General features: G+C 35.3%; 2 protein-coding genes across 2 annotated transcripts; one reads left to right on the top strand and one right to left on the bottom strand.

Annotated features, from left to right (window-relative positions):
- The first annotated feature begins 368 nt into the window (after positions 1–368).
- Positions 369–1,941, top strand: LOC139864241 (transmembrane ascorbate ferrireductase 1-like). Its single transcript, XM_071852821.1, has 4 exons — positions 369–503; positions 611–659; positions 1,403–1,602; positions 1,693–1,941. The coding sequence occupies exons 1-4, from the start codon at positions 372–374 to the stop codon at positions 1,939–1,941; spliced, it is 630 nt and encodes a 209-aa protein (XP_071708922.1). The 5' UTR covers positions 369–371.
- Positions 1,942–3,228: 1,287 nt separating this feature from the next.
- Positions 3,229–7,408, bottom strand: LOC139861511 (protein OBERON 3-like). Its single transcript, XM_071849923.1, has 2 exons — positions 5,588–7,408; positions 3,229–3,897 (listed from the first exon to the last, which is right to left on the bottom strand). The coding sequence occupies exons 1-2, from the start codon at positions 7,221–7,223 to the stop codon at positions 3,416–3,418; spliced, it is 2,118 nt and encodes a 705-aa protein (XP_071706024.1). The 5' UTR covers positions 7,224–7,408; the 3' UTR covers positions 3,229–3,415.
- Between the last annotated feature and the right edge of the window lie 3,059 nt (positions 7,409–10,467).

Here is a 10,467-nt window from a genome sequence, read left to right as displayed (position 1 = left end):
ATAAATACAACTGTTTATTTGTTAGCTAATTATCAACTTTGAAATTGATATACAACGATAGGTCTAGCATGTGAAATGCTTGTTATTCCTAATTTAACGAACTTCAGTTTTTCATTCTTCTTTCCATGAATCGTTACCTTTCTAAAAAAACACGATTACCAAACAAAACTTCCTACAAAAATCCATCTTCATTGTATTGTATACACCATTAAATAAGGTTACCTGTTATGTTATGGCTGTCATCTACAATATCCATTTTTAATAGATCAAAGCAATAAATTTTTTTTAATCCCACACGTGTTCTCGACACCTTCTTTTCAAGGTTAATAACTGTTGAAAAAGTTCTCTGTATTCAATTTTAAAGTTATCATATGGCAGCGCTATCAGCAACCATATTCACACATTTGTTAGTTATATCAATTGCTAGCCTCGTGTTATATTGGCTCATAAACTTTAGGGAAGGCTTTGCTTTTACGTCAAAAGTGAAACCCAAGATTTTCAATGTAAGTCGTTATAAAAGACAAATTTTACACGAATAACGTCATGTGCAAAAATTTTTTTAGTTCTGATTACTTGGTTTGAATAACGTTTTATTGATTTTGAATTGCAGTTACATCCACTTCTTATGATACTCGGATTCATAGTTTTCTCAGGAGAAGGTAAGATAAAACAGTGCCTCCCAACTTACTCAATAGTTATCTATATGTAAAGATAGTTAAGTTTAAATCACAAGACGAAAGTTAGCCTTATATGGGTTTCGTTGGTGATTTTAGTGTCATCTTAAAATCGTTTTACGTAAATATGATTTACCTGAAAGCAAAGTTATTGAGTTATACTTAATAACGGGGTTAGAGAGTATGAAGTGCACGTTCGTTAACTGTCACTTCACTTTTTGTGCAATATGTATATACATGGGGTACCATGGGCACTACATGCCCTGGTACCCAGACGCGGGATCGGAGAGTACATTCGGAAATAGCAGGGGTCAAGGGGGGTTGCGCCCCTTGCGGGGTTTAGGAGGCTGAGCCCCCTTGTTGGTTTTTCTCGCCAAATATGAACTGGTTTTTCCCGTCAAAATACCAACCGATATTTAAAATGAATGGCCCTTTTGTTTCCCAATCGAAGTTAAGTGTTTTTCCCTCTAGAAAGATAGGGAGATGCTCTCATATGAATACACAGAAACACACACAAATCCTTTAATATTCAGAATTGATTTATTTTTGACTATAATCAAAATCATTGTTCTTGTCTTATCTCAATTAAAATTTCACGAAACCAATTGGCTTTATTGAGAAATTGGTACACAATTCAGGAACCAATCCATCATACCCTATTTCTAACAAGTTCTAGACAAATAACCATGGTTGCATACAAACTGATGCATATCGCTATTTTGAATCAGCGATGATTACATACAAGGCGTTTCCAGCAACTAGAAAACTCCTAAAACTAATCCACATGATACTTCACTTGATCGCGCTTGCAACTGGAATTTTTGGTGTTTATGCAGTCTTCAAGTTTCATAATGTAAGCAGTATCCCACATATGTACACTTTACACTCTTGGATTGGCTTGTCTTGCATCTGCTTATTTGGTCTTCAAGTAATGTTTTTACACTTTAATACCAATTAATCATTCATTATCTATTAAAATGTTATACATTTACTGATAATAGAACTTCATGAATGCTAGTTACTATTTGGAATAGTCACTTTTTTGTTCCCAGGCGCTGAGTCAGCAACTCGGGCAAAATTTGCACCATGGCATATTTTCTTTGGCGTAGTCATATTTCTTATGGCGATTGTGGCCGCTGAGACAGGGCTAACAGAGAAATTTTTCTTTCTAAAGCTGAAACAGGGTCAAGAAGCGCTTGTGGTCAATTTTATAGGATTGTTAATACTATTGTTCGGTATATTTGTTGGCCTTACTGTTGCCCTTTAAAAAGGCAATAGAAATGTTTTTTTTTTTACTTTCTTCTTTTTGGGATCTAATATTGTATGATTGAATGTTACTGGACCTGAAATTTAGTAAGCATGATAATCATATGGATTTTGCTAACAACGGCTTAACACGCTTAAAATGCTTGTACATGGTAGTTGGTTATAAAATTTATGGCTCCGGTCACACCTGATTGTACAAATGTTTTATGCGTCTTAACGACAGCCTTGCTGTCTTTAGTAAAATTATCATCATATTCAACATTCTTTGGACAAATTTTAATGGAGTTGAATATGTGATCTGCTTGGTAATTAAATTCACAACCATTAGAAGCATTTGCTCAATCTCTAAAGTATGTTTCATAGAAACAAAAACCAACCAATGGATCAATCTCTCCTTCCCAAAATTGGGCCTCTATGGATGATTTGTGAGCTTAGATTGATGGATTTCCGATACATGGTAATAAACGCCTCATAGTCCGCATCGTCATCTTATGCGTCTCTGTGGAACATTTGGAGATTGAGAAATAGTGTGATTTTCAAGGATAAAAAATTCAGGAAATGCCATGTGGTAGACAGTATCGTGGTGTCGAGCTTCAACTGAATATACGCAAAATACCGAAAATCAAGTTGTAATTGAAACATTTGGCTTCAATCTCCTTTTCTTTCCTTGTAAATTTTGTATTCCCTGTACTCCATGTTCCTTTCCTTCTAGCTTTTGCTAGTTGTTTTTAATTAAATTTCAATCGTTCGAAAAGAAAAATAAAAACCAACCAATTAGGCACGTTTGGTTCACAAAATGTGTTCATATGCAATTAAATGTGATTGGAATGCGCATCTAGCTGACATGGAACCGAATTGAAATTATTTACATAGTGGCTCTATTGAGTCGACAATAATCGTCGATTTATTGGCGACTTTTTTGATTCTTAGAGCCTAAATTAAATTTCAGACATGATTTAAAACCAATGGAAATTTCATTCTACCATTTTCATGGCGTCTATTATTATTTTTATTTTAGTATTTTTACTTTTTTTAAAAAACTTTTTCATACTTAAAGACCGGAGGTCCTCTCGGAAACAATCTCTTTACCCGTCGAATAAAGAGATGGATGACTTTCTCTACTCTTGAGAGTGTTTCACTCTGTTTGGATAAATGACTTGTCTTTATTCTCGGATAAGGGAAAGATTGTCTACATATCATCTCCCCTCATACACCACTCGTGATATTGAGTTTTGTTGTTGTTACATACACATATAAATTTTACATTTTACATTTTACATTTACGCTTTTTTTATAACAGCAAACACACAGACCCCAATTACAAATAGCCACCACGGGACTTGAACTTCACAATCTGTTAATCATGTTTCATAGAACAGTTACAAGTTGAAGAGTTAAAAATAAAATAAAAGGAAGAAACAACAACAACAATCATTAAATCTGCAAATCTTTAAAAACATAATTAAAATCTATGATTAAACCACCCACTGTTTCTTAGTGTTCTCCATTCTCTGTAATAAACCAGCAATCTCTGCTTGCATTCTCATCTTCATCTTATGATACTCAATATGCGCATTCTCAAGAACTTTAACCTCTTCAAATTTCTTCTTCTTACGTTCTTCTAATTCACTCACGCATAACTTATCGATCTTTATTGTGTATTCTTGATCCAACTTTTCGATATTCATCCTGATCATTCGTTTATAACCATCTGCTTCCTTTCTTGCTTCATCGGCTTTGTTCTGGAACATTCTTGCTTCAGCTTCTTTGATCCTTACAAGACTCTCCACGTTGTTGTTGTCAAACACGTCTTTTTTGGTTGACTTTATTGACCATTCATCCTCGATTATCATATTGTTACCGTTTACCATCGATGAGTTAATATTTTTCTGAAGAGAATAAGGTCGTATTGATGGAACAATAGTTGATGGTAAATTAGCTGATATGCCATCTGTGTCTGTACAGCATCACCAATTGTAATAAAAATACGAAGTCAGCTAACGCATATAACCAGAACTTTACAGGAAGGAAATATTAATTATGGTTTTCGAATTTCTAAGTTGGTTGATAAAGTTTAAAAATCGTCAAGAAAATGCTCGAACCAAAAAATAAGTAAGCTAAAAGTCACGATTCAGAGACAAGTCGGTCGGGACCTTGGAGGGACGAGTCGGTCGGGACCTTGGAGGGACGAGTCGATCGGGACCAGTCGATCGGGACCAGTCGGTCGGGACCAGTCGGACGTTGACCAATGTTGACTATTAGTTGACTTTTAGTAATGTATAAATTAAACATACATATATTACACATAAGTATATCAAACATAAAACATAAATATTTCAAGCATAGATTTATGGCACAAAATCTAATTTTAAAAAATACAAAATTGACCTAACTTTGACCGACTTTAAACGACTTTCACTGACTCGGCCTGACGACTCAACTTTTTAACGTTGACCGACTTTTTAGCCTTGACCAACTTCTAAGGCGAATTTTTGGCCATTCAGGATGGGCTAGTCTCAAAACAGACGCGCCGGCCGACTTTGATAGCCAAAACTAGCAAGTAAATTGATGACATGGCACCACTTTTCGTTCAAATATTCAGTCACTAGGTATATATAACAATAAGATTTAGGAAACTTAACACATAACATACGTTTGATTTTCATTTTGATACACAAAATAGCAAGAACTGTAAAGATGGAAATCTTTTGGGATATCTGCTAATTGTTTATAAAATAAAATTTACCAATTAAAACCATGCAGCCTTGCCCAAGTGGCCATCGAGTTGCCCAATGAAGCACACCACCCGGGTTTGATTCCTGGCTATGCCAAATCGTTCAGAAAGGGAGTGTGACCAGAGGGTGCGCGTAATGCGCAATTCACCCGGTACCAGGTCTCGCGCTCGGGGGCTTGATTACCCGAGGTTTACCCTCTATGGGGGAGCCAATGTGCTCGTTCATGGGGTTTCCTTGCTAATTCAGAAAAATATTTACCAATTACTTTTTGACTTGGTGATTAGAAGATGATTAAATAAATATTACGTTTTCAAATCGTAAATAATTAATTAAAAGTGTTTGGCAAATTCAACTTTAAAATTAATTAATTATGATTTAAAAAACTCAAAACGTGAAAATGAAAAGCAGGTCACCCATACCCTTACTGCAACAAAATGTAATTATTAGATTATCTGATTCTTTCATTTTCCGCCTATTTTCTTCCTAATTGTTTGTTAATTTATCAAATAATTTGATTTGCCAAACACTTACAAAACCAATTATTGAATTATTGCGTTATCAAACAACATAATCAAATCAAAACACCAGTAATGTATAACACGTTTTTTACAGCTGATTATTTGATTATGATTCTCCAAAACGCATAATCAATTTTCAAAATGCAAATCCAAACATCCAATATTTCTGATTTTTACAACTCTAAATATTAGAAGCATGTCCAAAACACTGTCTTTCACTATTTGTGTTTTAGTATTAATGCTGAATATCTTATTATTTCTTATAATCACTTCCAAAACGTACATTCAAACACCATATATAAAAAACTACATGGAAATTCAATCAGCAATAAACAAAAGCAATTGGCAGTAAGAACGAAATTTCGAAAAGAAAAGGAAATGGTAAGAGACTTACAGTTGAAAAACTGAAAGATGAAGATGCAAACGTCTGAAGGCGACATCGATTTACTATCAAGTTTCGATATCATTTCACCCGCCTTCAAATGCAGTTCCCGCCCTTTAAAATCCGAACTCCCTCTAAATATCTTCTTAACACAATCAAGCTCTTTCCTTAAACTCTCCAAACTCCATTGTTCCGCACACGACTTAAAAACATCCTTAATAAAACCAAACATCTCAGAAGCATGTCCACACCCCATACAATGAAACTGAATCTCACTTGTCCCTGCGGGTCCCGTCAAGCTCGGGCCCGTCTTTATTAAATTCTTCTGGAGCCCACACGATGCGTGGCACCAATGAGAACATACATCACACCCAACCCAACTGCAAGTATTATTCGCACAATCAAAGTTTAAACACACGGGACACATACACTCGCTACAAAACCCCTTTGTTGTTGAACAAATCTTGCATTCGCAGTCCTCAACGGGTAATAATCGTTTACAGTTAACGTTCTTACACCTTTCGTATAAGAAAATCTCGATTAATTCGTTTGTAGGAAGACGAGTTTGGACATTTAAGAAGCTTTCGAGGCTCGTTCTAATAGAAACTAACAATTCGAGTTGGATTTTGTTTGCTTTTGAAAGATTTTCGTTTGTGAGATCAGTTCGTCTTTCGAGCCTAAGCTGTAGTCTAACCAATTCGTCTTTTCGTTCAGGAATCGTTATCAGTTTCTTCAAATAATTCTTTACGGTTTCAATCGTTTCATCACTAACTTCTTGAATTTTTTGAGCCATGATTGAAATAGACTCTGATGCAATTTCTTGTAGTATCCTTTCGGGTCTAGACGAGATTCGTGATCTTTCTGACCCGCCCGATTTACCCGATTGCGAGTCAAATCCGGGTCTCGCCACCAGTTCAGACGGAAAAAACGATAAACTGTTATTGGAATTTGTGCCGTTATTTTGTGCTAACGTAACGCTACCATCACCAGCAGGCCTAAATCGACTATGAACCGAGCCGTTAGTTCCCTCACCAGCGTTCCAAATCTCGTGATTCTCGGTCGAATTTCGAGTCATTGAACAACTGGGATTATGTGAAAACTGATGTGAACACGAAAACGACATCGAATTGTTTGAAAAATCATTGGAAAAGGTGGTTTGTGTGTTGTTACTATTTGATATCCCAAATGATTGTAAACTCCTACTAGGCTTCAAACTAACTGAATTATTATTACCGTTTTGATTTGAAGCAGATAAAGACAATGAAACATCAGGTAAAGATAAAGATAAATCTAGGGTTTCTAATTTAGGCTTTTTATCGCTACTAATTACATTAAATTCATCATCTTCAATCTCTCTTTTTGATGAACCACCTGATAATTGCATAAAATCTCTTACCACGAATCTTTTCTCATCTAAATTACAATCACCATGTTCATCAGAAACAACTAATTTCTGTTCAAGTGCAGTTTTAGCATCATCTGAAATACCTGATTTTAAGGGTTTTGATTCACAACCCTTTTCAAAAAATCCAGTTTTTTCAACTGGGTTGACTTTATTTTCTTCAGAAATCAACTCTGAGTCCTTCAATTGAGTGATTTCACCTCCAGAAACAGCAGTAATTGAAGAACTTTGTGTAGTTTTCAACATGATTAATGATGTAATTAGCAATGAAAAAGAGTAATTGAGATGTTACCTTTTGATGAAAGTAGACAGAAACAAGGAACAGAAGATATGAATTTTAACAGTTATTATATGTGAGTCAGTTTCTTGGTTGTTTCTCCTTTTTTTTCTAAAGAAAGAATACGCGTATTTGGGTGTACTATGCGCAACGGCTTAATGTTTCTTTTTGCTAATTATTTAATCTTTGCCATTCACAGTACTATTTATATCTACCGAGGGCATAGACACCAAGTTTTAATTCATACATACTTAAATTACTATTATACCCTTTACTTATATAATAATAGAAGTTTAACTCCCTAAATTAACTAAGGATTTATTCCGCATTTTACTTTTGAGGAGAAAAAATAGTAAGTGAGGGGAACATAAAAAGATTAGGCGTTCCTAAGTAACTTTTCGAAAGAAAAGGATTAATAGTTGACTGATTTTTCTTCTAATCCATCCTTTTAAATCGGAAGGATACTTCTTCCTTCCTCTTCATTCACCTTCTCTTCATTTCTTTTTTTTTATAAACAAATTCGGTAACAAAACTGAGTGTGTGAATATCACCTTCCACATTTATACACTCACTTTCATTTTAAATTGAATGAATTATAAATAATACGGAGTAGTTATTTCCAGAGTATAACACTTTTATTCGTTTTAAACTTTTATTCGTTTTAAGGAGATTCTTAAAATACTTGGAACAGATTTTCATTGAATCGTTGCAATAAAATTCAAGGGATGTCGAGAACAAAAGTAGAGGCTGATTGGTAGCAACAAGGTGCACGGGGAGGCTCGAGAGGAACAAAGTGATCGATCGTTCAAGGTCCAGAATTTTCAGGGGTCCATTTTTTTTTATATATACAGACATAATCGGAGATTTGAGAATTATTGGAATAAGGAAAATTTAGGGGAATAAGAGAAACACAACTGATGCAGCAAGAGCAAAGCAAATATGCCTAAAAACAACAATCAAAGGTTCCAGAAAAATAAAGAAATCAAAGTACACAAACATTCTAGCAAGTCTAAAAGAGATTTTTTATTTAAATGGTTTATATTATTTGTTAGGGTTTAAGGGTCTTTTTCTTCAACGCGTTCTAGATAATTAAATTCCCGAGACCAGCCTTGAGGATGTACCATTCAAGTACAATTCATTGCAATTTTTTGACTCCAAAGCATTGATGAAATCAATTATAACTAGTTCTTTCAACCGTTTCATCGAAGAAATTTGTTAAACATCGTCTCAAAGCATGAAAATAAGGACCTCACCATCTTACACAATGTGGTCGATGATTTTATATTGGACCCTCTTCAATACATTTTGAACAGCTCAATGTAATTTGTAGTCAACTTTAAATAATTACTCCACAAAATTCTGTTATGCATGTTTGTAATTCAGGGGTTCTTCATTGATGAATAACTAGTTCGGACCGGCTCGCGCGTTGCGACGGGGGTTTTCGGGCTGCATATTCATATTTAACGTAGTGTTTGGTATTTACAGAGGGGAACACGACTCATGTGTTAAGCGTCGTTTTAGATGTCGTTGTGTCAAACATTTTTTTTAAAAAGTATCCGTTTCGAACGTAGTTAGTTTTGTTTTGTTCAATAAATTTTTTCGAGTTTAACGGTGCTGTCGGAAAAATTTAACTTGCGGCGAACTGAAAGATACGGATTGTCGTTGTGTTAAGCGTTTTTTAAAAAGTGTTCGTTTCGAACGTGGTTAGTTTCGTTTTGTTCATAAAATTATTTCGAGTCTGACGCTGCCGTATAAAAAATTTAACTCGTGGCGAGCGGGAAGATACGGGTTGTCGTTGTGTTTAGTGTTTTTTAAAAATTGTCCGTTTCGCGTATAGTTAGTCTCGTTGGGTTCGTAAGATTTTTTGTAATTGAACGGTGGTCTCGAAAAAATTTAAATCGCACCGAGCGAGAAGATAGGGCCCGTTATAAATTCGGGTGGAATTAGATATTAGAGTATTTAAAGAACGGGATATATGATAATCTTCCTTTATTTTAATAAAATTATATATTTACACTTTTAACCCTTGAGAAAGTGTAAACTTAAGGGGTCGTTGTTTAAATATAGCCGAAGTTGAGGGGCCGTTTGTAATGTGAACGCAAACTCATAACTACAATTCGATATAACTGAAACTACAAACAATCCCACCACATTTAGTATATTGATGAATAATTCTCGCAAGTTTTATATATCAAATTTTTTCGTCACGGAAAAGAAAAGAATTTTTTTTAATATTATTTTGTACGATATAAAATACTATTTGACATATGATGAATATATATATTGTGACGACCCGGAAATTTCCGATCAAATTTAAACTTGATCTTTATGTGAATTCGACACGATAAGCAAAGTCTGTAATGTTGAGTCTCAACAACTTTGAACTGTGTTCATGTATTCAATTAATATGTGACTATTCCCGACGATTCACAGAACTAGGGCAGAAGAAAGGTATAAAGAAGCTAAAAGAGAAGCTAAGAAGGCCGTTGCCCGTGCAAAAGATAAAGCGTATGAAGTTTTGTATAGGAAACTAGACTCCAAAGAAGGAGCAAATGATATTTACAGGATTGCTAAAGCTAGGGAGCGTAGGAGGAGGGATATAGATAACATCAAGTTCATCAAGGATGAAGCCGGTCAAACCATAGTAAAGGAAGACGAAATTAGGAAAAGATGGGAAGGGTATTTCCAATCTCTTTTCGTGGGTGAAGGACCCGGGCGCCAAGAGGACCCGCAGGACTTGGGAATAGGACATTTCCAGAACAACAAGTTCTGTAGGAGAATCAGTCAGGAAGAAGTAAGATCGGCACTACGAAAGATGGGTAGAAACAAAGCTGTTGGACCAGACCAGATCCCAATAGAGGCGTGGCGGTGCCTAGGCGAGGATGGTGTCAGGTGGTTGACTTGTCTTTACAATAAGACGCTTAGAAGTTATAAAATGCCTACGGAATGGAGACTCAGCGAGATTATCCCCATTTACAAAAATAAAGGGGATGCCCAAATCTGTGGTAATTATAGAGGCATAAAATTACTTAGTCATACTATGAAGCTTTGGGAGAGAGTGATTGAGACTAGACTCCGACGCGAAACTACGGTTTTCGAAAACCAATTTGGTTTCATGCCAGGGCGCTCTTCGATGGAGGCAATTCATATTTTAAGAAGCGTTATGGAGAAGTATAGGGAGAAACAAAAGGGTCTAGAGATGGTCTTCTTAGA

Source organism: Rutidosis leptorrhynchoides, chromosome 8, assembly GCF_046630445.1.
Source record: "Rutidosis leptorrhynchoides isolate AG116_Rl617_1_P2 chromosome 8, CSIRO_AGI_Rlap_v1, whole genome shotgun sequence".
In the NCBI taxonomy this organism is placed as follows: domain Eukaryota; kingdom Viridiplantae; phylum Streptophyta; class Magnoliopsida; order Asterales; family Asteraceae; genus Rutidosis; species Rutidosis leptorrhynchoides.
Note: the sequence above shows the minus strand (reverse complement) of the source record. Positions and strands in the feature narration are given on the sequence as shown.